We start from the raw sequence: 22718 nt of genomic DNA on the forward strand, positions 1-22718 counted from the left end.
GAGACGGTGATAATTCTATATCTAATGGTACCTCATTAGATACATCTACGCCTGAGTATTGAAGAACGTTTTAGAAACAAAATTGTTCGATGTTTTGGTAAACAAAGATTATAATTTAATTCGGGACGCATGGTAAGCTACTGACAAACAAGTTGATGGTACAGGGATTTCAACAGTCTCGATTGAAGTCTGCATTTCGCAAATTCTATGGTCGTTATAACGATCTAGTTCGTCAATACAACCTCGCATTGGGTCAAATGCTGTCTGACGTGTTCCATACCGATTGTTAAGCCGTTCTTGGCACACTGATTTTGACTGCGGATAACTCCGTTTACCTGATCAGGATATGGGGCTCACGGCGGGTGTGACCGGTCAACAGCGGATGCTTACTTCTCCTAGGCACCTGATCCCACCTCTGGTGTGTCCAGGGGTCCGTGTTTGCCCAACTATCTAATTTGTATTGCTTGTAGGAGTTATGAGATTGATCACTGTTCGTTATCTTCACCTTGCATGGAATAGGAATCATGAATTTGAGAAAAAAATCTCGTAGATTTTTCAGAGCTCATACCATTAAAAGTTTTTTTTACAATAGAATACACGTAATTACTTCACATTTAACCATCTTTCGATGGCTATATGGTCATGATTGTTTTAATTACACGTTATTTTTAGATAGTTTTTGATTATGATTGATTGATTGTATCTTGCTTAACGTCTCGCTCGAGAATTTTTCACTCATATGGAGACGTCACCAAGACCGGTGAAGGGCTTCAAATTTAGGCCTACGTTCGGCGCTTATGGCCAGGGTTCTTTAGCGTGCCACACCTACTGTGACACGGGTCATCCGTTTTTAAGGTCATCTCCGAGGACCCGTGACATTCACACCTGATGCCGAGCGTTTGGTGATGGAACTGTCACTACCTGTTTTAACGACTTAGGTCTGTCACGGCCGGGATTCGAACCCCGGCCTTCCGCATGCGGGGCGAACGCTCTAACCTCTCGGCCACCGCGGCGGTTTTGATTATATTTCTATAATGTTATTGAAAAGAATTTTTGTATGTGTGTATCAACAAATTCTTAAAAATTATCCAAAGGATTTTAATTAACCAGGTATATTAAACTATTTTTTCTATATAAGAATCAAGAAAACGTCATCAGACACGGATATAAGACGCAACGTTAAATCGTGCGCTCGCAAAACATGACAACTTTTCTACTTCATATCACAATTCAAATACACGTTAATTGTAAATAGTGTTTGAATATGATATATTGAAAATAATTTTGTGTGTGTGTGTTAATAATTTTTAAAAATTATCCAAAACAGTTTAATTAACAAGGTATATTGAACTTTTTTTCTGTATAAGAATTGAGAAAACGTCATCAGACACAGGTTAAAGACGCAACATTAAATCTTGCACTCGCAAAACATTCCAACTTTGCTACTTCATATCACAAAAAATATACGTAATACATGGATATAATTACTATGTATAGAAAGTACAAACCCTATATAGTATTAGAGCATAAAATTACCAACTTCTGAAAATAGGCCAAAATTGACCCTTGGTGTACCTTCTTCTTGTAGAGTTGGGGAGTGTGGGGGGGGGGTGTTCTAGGTGTATTTGACGTTTATTTCTGTCCAAATTATGCAATTAATACCGAGGAGTACAATAGTAATCCGTTTTAAAAACAACAGACACCTAGAATTAAAAGCACAATGAAAGCATGTGATACAATCAGGCACGTAGCATCGTAAGGGGGTGGGCGGGAGAAGTTGACTTCATAATATTGCCCAAATTTTCTTGACAAGTAAATTTTAAAAATAAAATAATCCAAAGCTCGAGAAGGAAGGCGGCAAGGGTTGATTTTTCAGTTCCATTCATTGGTTAAATTTTACATTTCCACTACCATTCACGACAATGCTTTTTTTTTTTTAGGGGGGCAGCCTATCTGACTATAGATCTTTCTCTACAAGTAAAAATAACCAAGTTTGTATGTAATGATAAGAGGAAGCAGACCCATTTTTGCTAGGAGCCTGATGATTGTTTTTGTTCTCATTTGAGTAATTGAAGAGCAAGAAGAGGTGTGAGTTGATGAACACAAAATCTAACTTTTAAAAGATTGAATCACACGCGAAAAAAACCCCCATATTTTAACAAAAATATTACACTAGACATACCAATTCTAGATAATTAACATGCTTTATTTATTGGCACCTAGTGTACATTTAGCAACAAGTAGTTTTGTTCAGTGTGAAACGATAAATTGATAATGTATACATGTATGCGTTGGTTTTACATGTGTTTTTAGGCATATCGTATTGCATGGTTGTTTTTTTTTTTTTTTTTGTATTTTGGTTGTCGAAAATATTGATAAAAATTAATAATGAAAAATTGCTGACATGATTCTGATCTAAAGAAATCGAGGACTAGGTAATATTTACATACTTAGTACATCATGACCATGCATTGCTTGCGAGAAAACCACAAAAGGGACACATATAAATGTAATTAGTGACCAAGATATTTTGTTCAATTATACTATTTTTAAGTCATTACACTTAATTCTTAGAAAAATTCCGTAACTGGTGATTGCAATCGAAAATTGTAAATATTCTATTTATTCCTTGTATGGCACCGTCAACTGAGGACCGCAATTTGCTGAGCGCCCTCTGTAATCAGGGGGAAATAACTCGCATAGCGTTATGACAAATGTAGGCCATTGGATGGTACCGTCACCACGAAGTATGAAAATTCGGGTTTAGATTTCAAATGTCAGCCAGAGGAAATCAAACCCAGAGACGAAAAGATTGTCAGAATTGGACATAAACTCATTTATCATTTTCATACTTCATGGTGACGTTATCATCCACTTCTGCTTCATACTTAGATATTTTATTGAAAATAGATATTAACGGCAAACTAACAACTCAACTTTATGACAAACGGGATGATTTAAGCTTCTCCATCGTCTACTCCTCATATTCTTGTACATGTAGCAATATTCCATTATTACCTGCATATGGTGTGTGTAAATCTCAACTGATCCGATACGCATGAACTTGTTCTGTGTATGATCAGTTTTTAAATCGAGGCAAAGTATATGGTCGTTATAACGATTTAGTTTGCCAATACAACCTATCATTGGGTCAAATGCTGTCTGGCGTGACATACCGATGGTTAGGCCGTTCTTGGCACAGTGATTTTGACTACGGATAACCCCGTTTACCTGATCAAGATATAGAGCATACGGCGGGTGTGCCCGGTCGACAGGGGATGCTTACTCCTCCTAGGCTCCTGATCCCACCTCTGGTGTATTCAGGAGTCCGTGTTTGCCAAACTCTCTATTATGTATTGCTTATAGGAGCTAAGAGATTGATCACTCTTCGTTATCTTCATCTATGAGTAGGGCTAAGGCTTATTTCGAGTGACACGGGCCTCGGACCGCAAAAAACGAAGGTCCTGTGTAACAGCAGGTGTGGCACGACAAAGATTCCTCCTTCCTCAAAAAGGCTGTAAGCGCAGAGTATAGGGTTAAATTTTTGCAGACCTTCACCGGCAATGGTGACGTCTCCATATGGGTGAAATATTCAATGCATTGTTTTCCCTGTGATCAAAGGAATCGATATGATAATAATGGTCCTTGGATTGGCCTTGAACGGACAATGTCTAAAGCACATTTCTACTTATCATTGTATACAACGTCCCACTCCACACTAATGACGCAGTTAGACAATTGACTTAGAAAGAAATATGAGCCATTAATCATAAGTAATATCTCGTTAATATTTGCATTCAGCTGATATATATTTAATTAGTGGTAACTAGGGATACACACAACACAATTAGTTGACTTCTTTTGTGTACTGTTTACCTAATGGTGTTTAGAACTAGCTTGTATAATTATATGTAGAAATGTGTTCATTGTATTTTGTCATGTTTTAAATTCTAGAATATTTCACTCATACAATGTAGGTGAAGGCGACAATGTGATTAAAATCACCTCATCTATTTTTAGGGTGTTGCTAAAACGCGGAACGGAAAACAACGGAAATTATTGTATGCAACACTGTTATGAAAAGGTCAGCATTTTTGTAAAATCAAAAGGCTTAAATGACGAAGAGAAGCAGAAATTACAGAGAGTACGGGAATTTATCCACATAATCCACCGATTCATATACTTCATACTAATGCATACATATTTTAAAACATTAACTTACCATGAAAAATATTAACCCTTTCTCTACCGGTACTTTTTAGAGGTTTTTAAAGACAAAATGACAGTGTCTTTTAAATCAATATGTGCCCTGATTTGAGGTAGGCATATAACATGTAACTACATATGTTCCTTACAATCTTTCCATTGCACAAATACAAATTCATCAACTCTGTGCCATCTAAAATCACCTTTAGTGGCTACTCTTACCCACATTTTCACATTTCTAAGTTCATCAGGTATAGACAAGCTATTCGATTTCAATACACCAATAAGGTAAATTTTCCTAGCTAGTAATTCTTTACCAAGAGCTATAGATGTATAAAAACAATCAGTAAACAACCTATATTCTTGATCAAAAAGAGGTTTATACAATGAAATAGTGACATTAAATCCAATACCCTTTGTTTTATCTGTAAAAACATTATTATTTTTTACCAAGATAGACAACAAAGTTGTATGTATAGCCAAACATATTACATGCTACAACCCAAAGCTTTATTCCAAAGCGAACAGGTTTGTCTTTAAAGGAAGTGAACATGAAAATGTGACAAAGGGTTTAAATTTGTCATTTTGATGTATATAATGAATTCTGAAAATCATTAAGATGTAGCTTTCTTTAGTAGGGAGATATTTCATAAAGATTAACTAATCTTTTCAATCCTTGGGAGCTGCCATTTTGAAAAAAATTATTACCTCCCTGCTGGGTTATATCCTAGCATCCAATAGAGGGAGCACTGATGCTGATGTCAGTAGGACACTTTGTGTATTTTTGGCACATTGTAAGCATCAACGTTAAAATGTCATCAGCAGAAAGTGAATTAAATATGGGATATCAGTTTGAACCTGATGTTACAGAGGAAGAAATTGTTTCTCAGAATAATTCTTCTTTACCAGATATTTATTTTAATGAGAGAGGAATTATGTACATTCAAGGGGTGTCTTTGTTGTCATGAGTTTGAACATTTTGTGTCAGATTACATGGATATACACATAAAGTGCGGTTCTCTACACCCATATTTTGACATGGTGTGTCTATTAAGTCCTGTTATAATTGATACAGCTTATATTTATCCATGGATTTATGTATCTCAGAGGACTTGGCTAACAACTTGTTAAACAAGTAAGAAAAACACGAAAATGATAAATACCTTCTGTATTCACATGTATTAAAATCTAAACATAACATGGCATTTATGTGTAAATATTTCCAATTACACACACACGTGATAGAATTCAGTAAGAATTCTGTTGCAGGCATGCTATCAAGATTTATGGCCTACAGACAGTTTATCAACTACATGAACTAGGTCAGACGCGGTCAGCTCTTGGGGGGAAAAATCAGAGTAGTTTTACCCTCATTTATTGTGACATAAATTAAGGGAGCATTTCCTAAAAGCACTGCAATTATAAAGGATTTCTTGATTCCTCAGACTTTGATACAGATTCTGAATAAGTAATTTTTATTAGTGTAAATAAATAATATACCTGTAAATTGCATCTCCGAAATTTATCTGTGGTCCATGTACATCAATTATTATCAAATATATAAACTATATGCCTATATTGCAGTACTTTTATGACAGTCACCTTAATTATCTCCAAATATTTTAAAATCTAATAAAATTAATTGATTTGGAATCTTGAAATATAACAGTACTACCGGTAGTGCTTCTGAGTAAGTTCAGAAGTGGGAGGAGCTGGATATATTTTGTGGGAGTGTTTTCTTCTTTTTCTTAATGCATTGTAATTAGATTTGATTTCAATTCTTTTTGCTCCAAAACCTTATCCATCAATTCTAATATGAATCCATAAATTTCTGCTGTGCAATAGTGATCCAGTCAACAACATGTGTCTCATCTACGTCATAGCACAGATGCATACTGGGAAATAATGGATGACCTCCATAAACCTTTAACTTAGAGTGTTTAATTGATCAAATTTCGTAATAGAAACAAGCAAATTAGATTCAGGCTACACTATTCAGTTTCAGGAGGTATTTTAAGTTTATTATGCAACAAGTATTTTTTTCATGTTCACTTCCTTTAATGAACTGACGAATACCCGAGAACTTATGCTTAGAGGCGACCATTCTCTCATCTACCGCTATTTCCCTGTAAGGCTGGTATAATACGCAAGTTCTGAGATATCAGCTCTTCTGTGATGGAGGTACGTTTAGTGTTCTGTTGAACGTTTGGGTGGGTACAAGATCTATACAAATATTATAGACTAGCTATGTAAATAAGGATAAAGGTTATGAAAGCGTAAATTTTGTTTATACCAGCCGTTGGTATACATTAAAGGACACATCGCATGTTTTTAAACTTTTTAATTTTTTCAGCAAAATTAATTCATTTCATGCCTAAAACTACTTTACATGTGTTTTAAATGAAACAGTTTGCGTAGTTTTCGAGTTTGAAAGCGATGAAATTCAAATCTTGCGATATGCATATTTTCTTCGATATTTTACGCGCCATTATCTGTGACGTCATATGCGACCTCGAGCGAGAAGATTTGAAAACAGTTGTTAGCCATTTCATAAACAGATGAGATTTAATTGACAAACAAACAATTATCACATTATCGGCTTGTAAATAACACTGCATTAGGGTGTTTTGTGCCGTTTAAGGGTGTACTTGCTGTCAGTAGAGAGGATTTGGACTGTGTTTTTTTTTTCAATTTTCGAAGGAAGACGTAAATATTTTTTGTCGGCACAACGACTTTGCCATAAAAAAAAACCCAGTAGAATTTGTCTCTGTACTTTTTCAAACAAGCACTTGGACAAAGACGTAGATAAACTGCGAGAAAATGGTTCTATCGAAGCTACGCACTGTTACATATAGGCCTACGGCATATGTTTTCCGTTCTGCTCTCAAATTCAATACACACTCGCACCAACTGACCTTCACCTTGTAACAACATATAGGCAGAACTTTGCTAGCCGTGTCTACCAACTGGTAGTTTAAAAAAAGAAATTTAAAGATAAAAGATAATTGAACTTTCAATTATAAATAATAAAATATGATATAACCCAACTTTGAATTGAATTATATAATGCTTTCATTTTTTTTAAGGAACGCGTACACCGTGTGTTTACAACAACAGCATGCCGCGCTCCCACTTCCTAAGTAGATAAAAAATAATAATGATTAATAAAATTGTTTGAATAAAATAATTTAAAAGTATTGTGATTTTCACAATAAGTTTGATCATTTTTATTATTATAATTTTTTTTCCGAAATGCACCCGTGACAGTAGGCCTAGTTGTCAATGATACGTAATCGTATCATAATTTAGGCCTATCTAACTTCTCCAAAAATAAATTTAATAATAATTGCACTGTTTATTTTAGAAAAGCAACAACGCTAATTACAGTTGTTTACAGAAATGACATTACCAAATAGTGTTTAGACAGTGATCCCATGTAAACATCATTTACTCGCAAATCTATGCAGATTTCATACTCGCTTTCCTCGCTACATTTGGGTCGCTATTTGTATGCACTGGTAGCTAAAAGATATAAGACTCGGGGAATTTGTCAACATCGAAATAAATGTTATCCATGGTAAATAAATTAGGCCCCTAAAACCCGAGTTTTTAAACATATCTAACACTACTTTTACAACAAGTTGATCGACGAAGGTCACATATGACGTCACTGTACCACGTGACTACCTATCTAATTAACTAGGCTTTTTGAAATCAGGGCTTAGATTTAAATCCGTATTGTGGCTAATTATCGCAATACTTTAGCGAACAAACTATTACAATTAATTTCTATAAGCATAAGGAAGACAAAATGCATATAATTCTGTATACTTGTTTGAATTAGGCCATTAAATTAAATAAGAAATCTATTTTTTATTTCCTCTTCTGCACGCTTGAATCAAATTCAAAGAAAGATGGTGATTATCGATTTTGTTTGAGCTATTTCATTATCAAATACTCATAATCTTACTAAAATTGTGTGTCCCAGCAGTTTGGGTTGTTGCATGATGTATGGTAAACATCCTTTCAGCAATATATGAAGACAACGATAAACATTTGTACCCACCGCGTGTGCACGAAAATACATTTTGCGTCTCACTGCGCAAGAGTTCAACAAAGGGAAAGAACTATTGGGCAACTCGGAAATTGCGTATTCCTTCGAATTCTCAACCAACGACTGTATGCGTGTTAACTTCTCAGCTGATGAAGTAAAACATAGCATTGTAATATGTGCTTTACTGTACAAGAAATCATTAGAAATAATATACAATATACTAAATATAAAATGCAATATCGTAAATGTGTTTGACAAACACCAATGCCTTTCAATATCAGCAAAGTTAAATATGTGCTTTACTGTACAAGAAATCATTAGAAATAATATACAATATATTAAATATAAAATGCGATATCGTAAATGTGTTTGACAAACACCAATGCCTTTCAATATCAGCAAAGTTAAATATGTGCTTTACTGTACAAGAAATCATTAGAAATAATATACAATATATTAAATATAAAATGCAATATCGTAAATGTGTTTGACAAACACCAATGCCTTTCAATATCAGCAAAGTTAAAGTCACAAAGTATAAGCATTTGGTAACACCGGAAAATTCTTTCTAAATGCATACAAATGTAAACTTGTTACTCATTCAAAAGCTGACCATTGTTAAAGCTTTTAGCTTAGACAAACAGACAGATCAAAAACTATATGCCATATAAAGTTTTTTGCCGATACATTTTCGGAAAGAAATGTTACCAATTTATATATTTGCCTTTTAATTTATTCATGAATCTCATCATAAACTATCTAATGAATTATTCACATAAATCCCACACATGCAAATATTATAACTGAACATTTCATAAAATGTGCTATACAAACAGTAGTAGAAACCTTTATTGATATCAGCAGGTGGAGTTACTTGTAAGAAGGACAAAATAGCCTGGAATCTATTTCTAGACATAATTCCTGGCACTGGGTTGTTCCGATATAGGGCATGCGTTGACCAATACCTATCTATCGACTGGAACTTTACGACAAACATATATAAGATAATGCCCAAAAATCTGAAACAAAAAGTTGTTATCAAAAGTAAGTTTACTTAGCATGAAAATAATTGAATACGCAAATGGCCGTGTAAATGTTTCCTATAACCAACTCTTTCTGACGATTATACATTTATAAACTTATGATAAAATTTTATCTGAGGTAATTGCAGTACACATCATATGAACATGTAAGATGTATAGCCAGATTAATTGTGGTAGAGGGTAATCTTATTGCAATGCAAATTATAATTCATTTAAACCTGAAAATCATTGTAACAATACTGGTACTTTAGAATTATTAAATACCTATACAGTTCCTCTTCAGTGAGAGGTTGCCAACTTCCTTGGGAAGCATACGACAATCTTTCCCTTCTATATATGGCCATCTCAGCATAATGGTTGGTGGCAACACAGATGGAAAAAACCAAAGCTTCCGTCAAAAACAGCTTCAGAAAATCTACTGGTTCTCTGAACAATCTGGCCCCATATCTAAAAGAAAATTCCAAATAAAATTAGTATTAGCCATCATACCCTATTTGTCAGCATTTGGAACACTTTGCACACTTTATTATCAGAAACAGAACTAGTACTAATTGTAACGGGGACCGTTACAGAGGTTCCCCAAACATCCCCCCATTTAGCAAGTAGTGTCATTTGTTTCAGTACAAATGGTTTTGACCATATCAATCTGTGAAGCGTCTGAATATATAACTATTTTATAACGTTCAGTCCATTTCATGCTAAAACAAATCAGTTATAATAATACCATATTTATATAGCACCCTTTTCATACACTATGTACACTCAACGGTGCTTTACAATGCATATTTAATACCAATGCATATTTTATAGACATCTGAAAATTCTGTGCACATGCACGCACGTGCTGTTGAGTAATTCGACCATGTTGATGCATTTCAAGTCTAAATATACATGTATGACTACAAGAGAAGTTTCACAACAGTTCAATGAAAAACGAGAAATTAACAGCAACTCAAAACTACAAGGACCAAAATCAATGCATGTGCATACATGCGCTCGTAAGTAAGACACAGCATTTTTGTTGATGCTATTCAATAGACATTTGATAGATATACTTACAGTATAAATTTCATATTGTTTCCATCATTTATTATAAGAAAGTTATGGCGATTTGAAAATCGACGAATCAGAATTTAGCACACGTGCAGGAAAGTAATTTTGACTATAGATTTGAGTTAAGAATATCAAGATACATTTATAACCTAAGTTTCAAAAGATTCTGTTGAAAAACAAAAAAGTAATGGTCATTCAAAGAATTGAACCTTCAAAAGACAATGTACGTGCGTGCGCATTTGCAATTTTTATTACACCGATCTGTAGATATTTGGCATGTTTACCTATCCTGTAAATATCATTGGATTTCCTTTAATATCGTGAAAGTTATAGACGTTTATATAATATCCAATCAAATTAAAGCACAAGTGCATGAACATGCAAAATTGTAATTTTGACCATGCTAAACAGTTAAGGGTCTCAAGTGATACCTACGATATACATATCGAACGATTTCATTGAAAAATAAAAAAGTTAGACTGATTCCAAAGTTTGTAAACAAAAAATCCAATGCACATGCATACATTATCAGACAAAATGACATTCGTTCCGCACATCTACATATGCTATACTATCATCCTAAAAAGGTTTTATAGTGATCCCTTATGTAGTTTGTGAGAACACACGTAGACAAAAAAGTCACAAGAAGAAAGAAGGAATAATAATACTAAGAAACAGAGTAAAACCAATATGTTCCCAAACTCCGTTTGGGGAACATAATAATATGTTTTTGTATCTTCTATGTTTCGCATGTACCTGTATGTGATATCTAGTAATGCAACAATAAACGGTAAAATGGGTTTCACCCTATACTCAACCTCAAGAGTCGTCCCATCTGAATGCCAGGTTGTCGTTCCAGGTGAAAAGCCACAGTTCTTGGATCCGGTACCCCTGTGTCCTCGACATCAGCATCCTTCCAATGCATGTCTGGATTTGCCAGTGGATCTTCGCCAGCGGAAGATAACTGGGGACTTCCCACTGAGGACTGGGATTCCAATACCCTTTTTAAAGATGAAAAAATAATTACAATTAAACATTCCTGATCTAAGCTTTAAAGCAATGTAAGATTCAAGGAAGCAGTGGATAGCTTCGCATGGAAGTTTTGGTCAATTCATTTACAAATAGAGATCCCCATATTTGAAGTGATATTTGGTAAGCAAAACATTGATATGCACTATGTACATGTAGGTGTCACCATTATGCCTAGCATATACATGGGGGTAAATACTGAAGAAATGTTTTGAGCACAGTGGCTAAATCCCCCTGCATGGTACTGGTTGTGAAGCGTAGATTTAGTCAAAATTAGAGAAATCTAGGCAAGATGGGGCACCTGCTCATCCTCTCATAGCACACTGGTTTGAATAATCAAACTATATCTCAGTAAAGACCTCGGGTCCATAGGACATTATCATTTCAACGATAGGCCTAGAGCATTCTAATACTAACAGCACATCTGCCACACCAGCACCAGCAGGTATGGATAACATGTGATTTATTGTCATATATTATTAACTACATGGGTATAAAATGCATGTACTTAGATACAGTGTAAAAGGAAACCATGGTTTCTCCATTAGCCTTTCGTAAATCGATCCCCCCCCCTTACCACCCCCCGCATTTCGTTTTTGCTACAATATGAAAAAAATAACTCAAATTATGATAATGAATTCTATCATCACAATATGATTTTTCCTAATTATTCATGTTTGAATTTTTTTTTTACGGAATAGAAAGATAGGATTTTTATCAACATAGAAAATGAGCACACGAGCGCCCATGAATGCCGGGCCAGGACAAATTAATTGAACACGTTAAATCATATTATTATGTTCAGCTCTTAATAAAGAGTTGTATGTTGCATACTTTGTGTAGATATCATATATATATATACTTTCTTTCACGAAACGACAAATTATGGCATCATATTGTAAATTTCCATAACACTACAAAACCACGAACAGCTTTTCGCGCACTTTTTCCTAGTCCTCTGTGACTATTTCAAGTTACATGTCATTTAGAGTGAATGCAGATTCGCTTGGATCGCCATCAAATGTATCCTGCAAAAGGAGGTCCAAGGCATCTTCTTCTTCTGCCGATATCAGGTCGTTTTCCATAGTGAAGGTTGTATATATAAGTGTTAAAGTGTTGAAATCTTAGCGTTCGGTGTGTTGTTTTCAGTGAAACGGAAACACGTGTTACTCCTGCACACTCAGTAAACCCCGGATCCGGATCACGAAAAAAAGCATCGGACTTGTTAATTTTTTTCTTTGTTTGGCAGAAAAAATATAACTATACCGAAAAATGTTACATAATATTTATATCTAAATCTGATGTATCCCCCCCCAATGTATACGTACTCTATCGATACATTCCCACTATGTGTTTCATGAACTTACATAAGTTTATATAATGGTTTGTGTAAAGTTCTGATATATAGATCTACATGTATCAATAATGGTTTTATTGGTTTTTTTAAAAGCAGAGAATACCAGGGTAATTATTTCATACATGTGTGTATATTGATTTAGTGTATCAAAAGCAAGTAACCAATAGAGGTCAACACACATATTTTACACTACTTTATTGTGCGACGCGAGTCGATCGGATTCAGCGATGTCATTTTGTCAGTAATTTTGATGAAAACCGCACCGCGCATGTCCCAATTTCATTTTATCGTTGTATAAAAACTACCGAGAATTATAACACGAATAAGGGTCATCAAAAGGAAATTCCCTCTACTTTTACAGGCTGTATTTACTTTTCCCTATTTCAACATACAAATATAGGTAAAACGCCGATCTGTTTTAAAATTGAGAAATTAAAGCGTAAGAACACGTACATGTGCAAACAATTGCTATTTTCTTATTACATTGCCAGGCATTATAAATAATTTTTATATACACTGAAAGCAGGGAATATATGCTTTTCAAACATATAAAAAATATTGCATTCAGAGGGAAAATTTTTAAAAAATGGTACCGAGGGGGAAAATAACCTTGCGACAAAGCGTTGCGTCATATTTAGACGAAGCCATCTTTCACTTTAAATGCGTTTATTAATTCAGTGGCTTTATTTAAAATTTACATAGTTAAAAAATAGAGAAAATTTCCAAAAATGTGATATATAGATCATATATCTTATGGCCGTAGTTTCAAAGATTTTGAGGCACTCCTTTTGCGTAGTCTTGTTTTTACGCGCCACCGGTCAAATTGACCGGTACGGTAGAGAAGGGGTTAAGCAAGTGCCCGTGGGTACCATATTTTCCCCCGGCTTTGTCATTTTCTGCCCCCCCCCCCCCCCCCGATACACGTATCAACACTTCGCCGCGAGTTACGTCCCTTTGCGGGGTCAGCCAAAGGTCAATCGGTGAAAAAGCAAGTTTTCCTTCTTTACCTTACCAAATGTAAAATGTTATTACTTTGAATTTTAGCCAATTACCAAGTTTTCATACAAGTTAATGGGTTGCCCCAATCTGGGGCATTATTGTAGTTGACTGCAATTGATGGAAAAATTAACAGATGTCAAAGCTACAGATAGGAAAATTACAAAGGCCAACGTAGGGGAATACGATTTTTATCCGGGAGATGGCGGACAAGGGACGTAACTTTAGCGAAGTGTTCATACGTGTATTGTGACAGTATGTTGTTTCAAAAATAAAATAACACACTGAAAAAGATTTGAATTATAATTCAACCCCTTTCAAATTTTATATCCAATGAATATTGGTCCAACCCCGAAAACAACATTGTAAGAGATGAAATAATTTTTGCAATAATTTCCCCAAAACATAGCTTTTTTAAAATCGACCTTGCTTTTATTCGACCTAGATATTTTAAAGATATTTGAATTGAGTTGTACACCTCATATAATATACATTTATGTATCACATCTTAAAAGCGAACGAGGCCGGTGTGTATAAAAGATTTACCTTATTTGGGATGAATTTATTTGAAATTTCGTGATATTCTTCGGATTAGTGTTGTACCCGAAGAGATACAGCGGAAAAGAAAGATTGAAAAGGACCAATGAAAACTAAGGTGAAGTTTACGATCCATAATAAGGAATTAACAGACCTATTTCATAAGGCGAGAACCCCGTAAGTTGAAAGAACTTGTGTTCGAACCATTTGTGTATGCACTTAAACAATAAAATATGTTCCAATCAATCATAATACATTGTATATGAAATTGCCGAAAGGCTTACTGAGAATATATAATTGAATTGGAATTTAAAGGTCATCTAATTATGAATCTAAATGATACAAGGACTTGTATTTAGTTTAGAAATAAACTGACAGAGAGACACCATACATGAGAGAGCTATGTCCTGTTTACCAGCCACATAGGACCTTGAGATCATCATCCGACCAATGGAAACTGGTAGGGAAGAAATCATCAAACAAATACGGTGCAAGAGCCATAAAAACACTAGGTGCACAATTGTGGAATAAACTGCCGCTGGAACTTCGAGAGCTTGAAGCACATGGAGCATTCCGCAAGAACCTAAAAACACTCTTGTTCAAGCGTGAATTTGGCCTGTGAATGTAAAATTCAGTGTAATATCAAGGATTCCATGTGCAAGCTCTTGCAAACTGAATTTTGATCCAGCATACGAATACCTGTATGCGAATTGTATCTTGTCAAGTCGAAGTCGACCACTTTGTCATTTTACTACCATGTTTTATTTAAATTCTTTCTATTGTTTTATCATTTCCTTTATAGCTCTTGCAGGTCTTTTATTAGTGTATTATTAATGATTATTAGCACAAACGTTGTACAGCGCATAGAAACTATTTGTAATTTTGCGCTTTATAAATGAATAAAATAATAATAACAAGAGGTACTGTGAGCAATGCTCACTAAGAATACCCCCCGCTTACCCCAATCTTCCAAAGGGTGTTGGTAATAGGTATAAACTACCTCTTTTCTGAGTGTAAAAAACAAATGGCATGACAAACCGAACCATATTGCTACTTCGATGTCCAGTGCGCGTGACCTTTGACCTTTTGACCCCAAAATCGATAGGGAACATCTTCATCCCATGGGTAGTCCATATGTATGATATGGTGACTGTAGGTGGAAAGGATAACGCTTTAGAGCCCGGAAACCATATCGCTACTTCGATGTCCAGTGCGCGTGAACTTTGACCTTTTGACCCCAAAATCGATAGGGAACATCTTCATCCCATGGGTAGTCCATATATATGATATGGTGACGGTAGGTGGAAAGGATAATGCTTTAGAGCCCGGAAACCATTGCGTCTACAGACGGACGGACAGACAGACGGACAACCCGATTCCAGTATACCCCCCCCCCCCCCCAACTTGTTGCGGGGGGTATAATAACAGAAGTCATCCCTATTAGGGATTGGAGTGCTGCGGTTACCAAGTCAAAATAATAAATCAAACACAAGATGCTCAACTTGTTGACTTAATAAGATTATGAATTATTGTACAGTTGTATTATGCATACCACACTCCCTGTTGTAGGTACACACATACACGGTATTATGTGTAAATAACCCATAGGTGTCGCTGCTTGCTAACACATCTGTCAATGCCGAACCCTGAATATTCTTGTAAAACGTTTCCTAAATTATTATACAAAACGTTTGCTTCGCTTAATCAATTTAAGATGCAGAAGTTTCAGATAAAATTGTTTTACCGCTTGTAAATGAAAGGTGAAGATAACGAACAGTGATCAATCTCATAACTCCTATAAGCAGTACAATATAAATAGTTGCTCAAACACGGACCCCTGGACACACCAGAGGTGAAATCAGGTGCCTAGGGGAAGAAATAATTCCCTGTCGACCGGTCACACCCGCCTTGAGTCCTATATCTTCATCAGGTAAACAGAGTTATACATAGTCAAAATCTGTGTGCCAAGAACAGCGTAATAATCGGTATGAAATACGTCAGACAGCATTTGACCCAATGAAAGGTTGTAAATGGCGAACTGGGTCGTTATCAAGACCATAGAATTACGAAATGCTGATTTTAAACGAGACTGTTGAAACCCCTGCACCATCAACTTGTTTGTCAGTAGTCTGCTTCGATTTAAAAATTGACATAAACAGAACAAGCTCTAGCGTATCGAATCAATTGAGAGATATAAACACCATATATAGGTGATAATGGAATATTGCTACATGAATATGGGAAGTTGACGATGCAGTCTGTGGGAAAATAGTTTTAATGTATAGATAATGAAGTTAGTGGTACATGTATTAAATGTGACTTTTTGCACTAAACTATCGGCCTCCAACTATTTTATGTTTAAGTACTCGCAAAAATGTTTTATCAAATTAAAACACGACAAACATGTAGTACAAACATTGATGAATGTAAAAAATTTTAAAAATGTAGAGAGAAAAATAAAATTTTGTACAACTTACCCCCTTTCCCTTCATGTTTTTATTCAATGTCAACAGCAGTAAAGGAAAATTTTGAAGTATGTAATTAATTGTGCAAGATCCCCAAATGGTTTAGAATTAAATTATTATAGTAGACTGCATTAAGCAGTCCCCTCCTTCACACACCCCCCCCCCCCCCCCCAATCCTGAACCCCTGCAACCTGGTTCATGAAATATCTAGGCCCTCCATTTTTCTTAGATAACGTGATGGTCTTTCTTATTCAACATAAGCATTAGAGGTAACGTCAGCTCTAAGCCCACTAAAGGTACTGTCAGCACTAAGCCCACTAAAGGTTCTGTCAGCACTAAGCCAACTAAATGATAAATCATGACAAAATCTTGTCAAAAAGTACTATTCATTCAATCGGTGTGCCACATTTTTGGTGCAGTCAGTTTTGACAAAGGATGATACATGTACGAATTAGTCATTGCAAACGGCCCCTGTTCCGTAGTCAATGAATTCATTTCTACTGTAAAGATTATAAACTTCTGGGAATAGTCACCTTAAATAATATTTTCTGAAAAGTTTCAACAGTGCAAATGTTTAATATAGGGGTTGACTGAAAAACCAATTGATTCTTGGACCCTATAACTCCGATTTTCGGTGTACTTGTAATGCCTTTTATTCCATCGTGAATGATAATAAACTTATCGGATGGTTCTACACACAAAAGACAGTGTGGGTATAATACATCAAGTGATAGTCCTATGTATAGTGAGCTATTCATACTCCAGATTGCCAAGGTGAACTGAGTTCAAGCGAGGTAAATAATTATGATTACAGTGGAGATGTCGTATCACAATCTTTACATTAAAAATATGAGCGCATTTGGATACCTCTTTTTACTTACTTTTTTAACTGTAATGATATACACATGCAGCATGAATGAGAAAAGATACTTTTCTGCGCTCATATATTTTCAGAGTTGTTAATGCAAGGATGGGGTTAAATGTCTACGGGAATTTGAGTTAATTAGGGTGGGGTTGTTTACTGAACATCACTGATGATACATCATGTAAATATCCCTGACAGATATTTCGTTTAGATTGGCATCTTCAGATGTATGTTTTGCATTCGAGCTCCATCTAAGCGAAATAAGACTATTTTTTGTCACACAAACATGTGACGAAAATAATCGAATAGTTACGTTGGTGGATCCAAATATATGCAAATGAATATCTACCACAGCAAACTCAGAGTTTATTATTTCAATTACTAAAAACAATTGGTGCCCAGTTCATGATTGTTCATAACCTTGACACCTCAGATGACTTGACAAATGGTGTGTCAGGCAAAATGGTTCATTTTACCCTCTCACCTTCAGGAACATGCATCATAATATGGGTAACATTTAATGATGCGTATATTGGTCTACAACTCAAAAGCAAGTTAAAACATCTTTATGTGCAAGGAATACAAAAAATCATGGATTCCAATTAAAAGAGTTTCCAAACAATTTCAATGCTTAAAATCTAAACACATATATGTTACACGCCAGCAATTTCCATTACGACCTTGCTTTGCTCTCGCAATACATAAATCTCAAGGAGATCAACAATGCAAAGGGCCGTGATATCATTTCAAGGTTGTTTTGCGCCTCATCCAGTATATGTCGCGATGAGCCGTGTCACAAATATTGAAAACCTATATTTACTGGACTTCCAGGAGAAATATATTCAGGTTGACAAAGAAGTTGAAAATGAAATGCAAAGATTAAGAAATATATTCAGGTTGACAAAGAAGTTGAAAATGAAATGCAAAGATTAAGAATGACAAAACAACTTCATTTACTTTCCAGTTACCCAACAATGGATTGTAATTCAATAATTGTTATGATGAACAATACAAAATTTTTACATGTACATCATAATGATATTGCAAATTTCATTCCTTTTTCATACTTGGACATTCTTGTTCTACAAGAGACATTTTTTAAACCTGATGATGAAAACACTCAATTGAATTTCAAAAATTTGAAAATCTGCCATAGGATTGACTCTGCACAACTTCATGACAAAAGACATGGAGGGTCAGTGATAATGAGTACAAACAATATACATTTCACACCTCTTTCATCCACATCTCAAAATGGAATTGAAATTCTCACTTCTCACTGGACTCATTACCAAAAATAATTGACTATATTATATCTGTATACAAAAATCACAAGCAAGACTTGAAAAATGTTCAAAAAAGCATTAAAGCTTTCTTCGATACCCATTCACAAGTATGCAATCATCCGTTGCTTCTTGGATATTTCAATGAGGATCGCTTTAAGCCGTCTTCCAAACTCAAAGAATTTGAACAGTATCTATCAATCCACAAGCTAATTCCTGTACAGAAGGAGGAAACAACTGACTATCACTCGTGCCTTGACCATATTTACACAAATGTTCAGAACTTTGAAACAGAGGTCATCGAAACCTACTGGTCTATATGGATGAAGATATAATGTAAATAAATTATACCATTAACTTGTATTTCATTTTATGCATAAACACATCCACAATTCAATATACAAATCCTTTGTAAACTATGCAATTAATACAATCATATATAATGTCCACAGAGGTTTGTTATAACTCATTATTTTACTTCAAAGTAAGTATTTTCCCTTCTCTTAAATGTTCTGTGTAACTTACTATTCATTTTTACTGAAACAGTGTTCACATTCACACACCTCCGCGGTGGCCGAGAGGTTAGAGCGTTCGCCCCGCATGCGGAAGGCCGGGGTTCAAATCCCGGCTGCTACAGGCCTAAGTCGTTAAAACAGGTAGTGACAGTTCCATCGCCAAACGCTCGGCATCAGGTGTGAATGTCACGGGTCCTCGGAGATAACCTTAAAAACGGATGTCACGTGTCACAGTAAGTGTGGCACGGTAAAGAACCCTCACTGCTCAATGGCCGTAAGCGCCGAGAATAGGCCTAAATTTAAAGCCCTTCTTCGGTCTTGGTGACATCTCCATATGAGTGAAAAATTCTCGAACAAGATACATTCACAAATTAGGGTCATTCCAATGAACACATTTCCAAACTGCAACTCCGCCATACGCATCTTGGATGCGTTTTAGCGATTTTTACTGAGATTCTTTAACATTCAAGGTAGATTTTACATGTGTGTTTTTTTTTTAACTTTATGAAGTTAGTCATTTTCTTTTAGATGTTGTAGCAATCTGTTCTCTCACCATGATCAGAGAGACTATTGCATTAGTGTAGGGAGTATAATGGAATCATCAGTCCATTTTGCTTGTCTGTCTGTCTGTCAGTGGATAGGATTTTGTTGTTAATAGATGGGTCGTTCACTGGCTCCTGTATGTTGAATATTTATCCATGAAATAATATTCAGAAGTTACATTATGCATGTCTTAAATGTTATAAGTTTTAAACAGAGTAATGCTTTACTACAGAATATAATTATATTATTGTCTTGCATTTACAATTGCTCTCAAAAAACATCGATCAGAACATATACCTTAAATGAGGAAAAACTCACTTATTGCAAGTTTTTGAACAGGTATTGATATTGTGTCACACAAATAAAGTAATAGGCAAATGTCATTTTATAAAGGTCTAGGTTATGCAACATATACATTATATATAAACAAATCCTTTGCTTCCACAGTATTTTAACAGTTACAGTGTATTGATCATTGTGCAAATCAACCGTCCTATGAAATAGTTCATTCGATAGACGCAGTTTGGGGAGCATACATCAGTTATACTATTATCCTTGTGAAATGACAGATTTTGGAGCATCCAAAGGTGACAGAAAGGGGTAATACTTGCCAAAGGAAAAGAAAGTTCAAAGAAACTCTCCCAAATAAGGAGGTATGATGAAGTTCATGTACACAATTTCTGTACAAACTAGTGGGTATTTTTTTTTTTTTTTTTTTTTTTTTTTACTTACAAAAAACCCCAGATGTCTCCCCTTCAAAGTTTGATTGTCTAAAAACCGGGGTAACAATAATGAGTGCAAGCGTAAGAGGCAATAACAACGGCTTGCATCAATATTGCACCTAAGAATGGTGTATTGATGTTAAAGGGTTAACAAGTTACTTGAGAAATGAACACATTTTTAATCACTTTTTGGTCATAAAAGAGCCCGATGAAAGTCAATTACTTTATTATTTTGGTAAAGTGACATGAAATATATATCTTCAAATTGTAAAAGGATTATTGGAATTAAGTTAGTGTAGTTCCAAATGTCAGACCTCAAACAAAGTAATACAACAGAATAAAAAGAACATACTACTATAAATTATACTGAAAACAATGTATAAGCAATAGTTATCCAATGATCCCCTGTAAGTAATGAGGATGAATCAGTTGGGGTTGTGTTCACTATGGCTATCCTTAGTTTGGAGTCTTTTCTTGTTCTTCTACCAGCAAGTGAACGTCTCAATCCAAAAATAAAGAAGTTGATGGGCATGGGTCCATCCATCCATGTAAATGGTTCTGCACTGGATTTTGTGTTGTGCAGATGTGCTAATATCTCAATAATTTGAGTATCCATCAGAAATTGGGGCTCCCAGTAATCCCAAAATTGAGTTGTACTGACTAATGATGTTCTTGTCCAGTGTTGGTTGGATGTCAATTTCCTTCCATCTGCATGTATTATGTAATATCCAAGCAGTGTTTGCAGCTACATAGCCACAAGACACACTATACTGCTGGTTACCAAGCGTAGGAATGACTGTAAAGCCAACAGCTTCTAGCCAATGTATCAGGTGAAGTATGATGTTGCCACACCACATATCTACAATCCTTGCTTGTAGACCTGAATGTATGTGTTCTGTTTTCATTAGACTTGTAGGTGGCAATGGAAATTCAGGTGTAGTAGAATCTGCCTGAAACCCAATGGTAATATTTTTCAAAGTTTTAAAATTGTGTTTAGAAGCAGTGGTTCTTCTTTTCTTGGGGTTTTCAGAAATTTTTCTGGTGTGTTGTATCTGAGTGCTTTCTTTTACAGAGTTTCTGCTCTCTTCTTTTTCCATATGTACAACATTATCTATGCTGAAGGAAATATAGATTGGCAAATGGAATGAAAAATATGAACATAGAACTCCACTACTGAATGATGAAATGTTATGTACAAAAATGTTGTCTAGAGCTGAACCTCTAGTGGTTGTTGGAGTATCTAGGACTTGCACAAAGCCAGCAGAGACAAATGACTTATTAACTTCCCCTTTACTGCTATTAAAGTCACCAAGCACAACTAACTTGGGAATGTTATTTGATTTGCATATGTCAAGCAGGCACTGTGGCATGGATAAGAATGATGTAGGAGAGGCACTGCAGTGTCTGTACACTGTAACAACCATTGTGGAGAGTTTGGGAAGTAAAATGCAGATCATTTTACAATCAGATGAAACTTCTGATTTCATAACATGGAAGCTGATATTGTTTTTCAAATAAACAGCTAATCCAGCCCCTCTGTCACTTTTCACACACTCTAGATGGAACGCAGTGACATCATAACATTTTTCTGTCTTTTCTTCTCCCAGCCATGTTTCTGTAGCACAGAACAAATCAGGAGAATAGAGGTCTATCATTTTCTTCACATCGGGAAAGTGTTTACTAAGTGACTGTATGTTGTGATGGATAAGTAAGAGATTGTTTTTCCTTTCAGGAAACTCTGGGTTTGAGTTTGTGAGGGATAATATCTCCATTTGGTCCAGCGATTTCTTCACATTTAAATCTGCATATATAACTAAAGGGTTATAATCCAGTAGATAAAGCCCTTTCAGGTGTGTAACCCTGCTAAGTGAAACATATGCCATTCCTCCTTTAAAATTTTTTTTGAGAGACACTACTGCTTTGTCGAATGTCTGTCCTTGGACTTTATGAATCGTACAAGCCCAAGAGAGAGTAAATGGGAATTGGTACCTTGTTATATATGCAGTTTTGTAAGGTACTTTTTGGGAGAGAAGTCTAAATGAAATATATC

At 35.3% G+C, this 22718-nt stretch overlaps 1 protein-coding gene across 1 annotated transcript; it reads right to left on the reverse strand.

The window, feature by feature from the left end:
* Positions 1-4645: 4645 nt before the first annotated feature.
* On the reverse strand, positions 4646-12470 carry LOC125649949 (piggyBac transposable element-derived protein 3-like). The gene is made up of 7 exons (XM_056153391.1): positions 12364-12470; positions 11175-11357; positions 9568-9750; positions 9107-9279; positions 8346-8406; positions 6259-6359; positions 4646-4740 (listed from the first exon to the last, which is right to left on the reverse strand). Exons 1-7 carry the CDS (start codon positions 12468-12470, stop codon positions 4646-4648), a joined length of 903 nt encoding a protein of 300 aa, XP_056009366.1.
* Positions 12471-22718: the final 10248 nt, after the last annotated feature.

This window comes from Ostrea edulis, chromosome 2 (assembly GCF_947568905.1).
Source record: "Ostrea edulis chromosome 2, xbOstEdul1.1, whole genome shotgun sequence".
NCBI classification, from domain to species: Eukaryota; Metazoa; Mollusca; class Bivalvia; order Ostreida; family Ostreidae; genus Ostrea; species Ostrea edulis.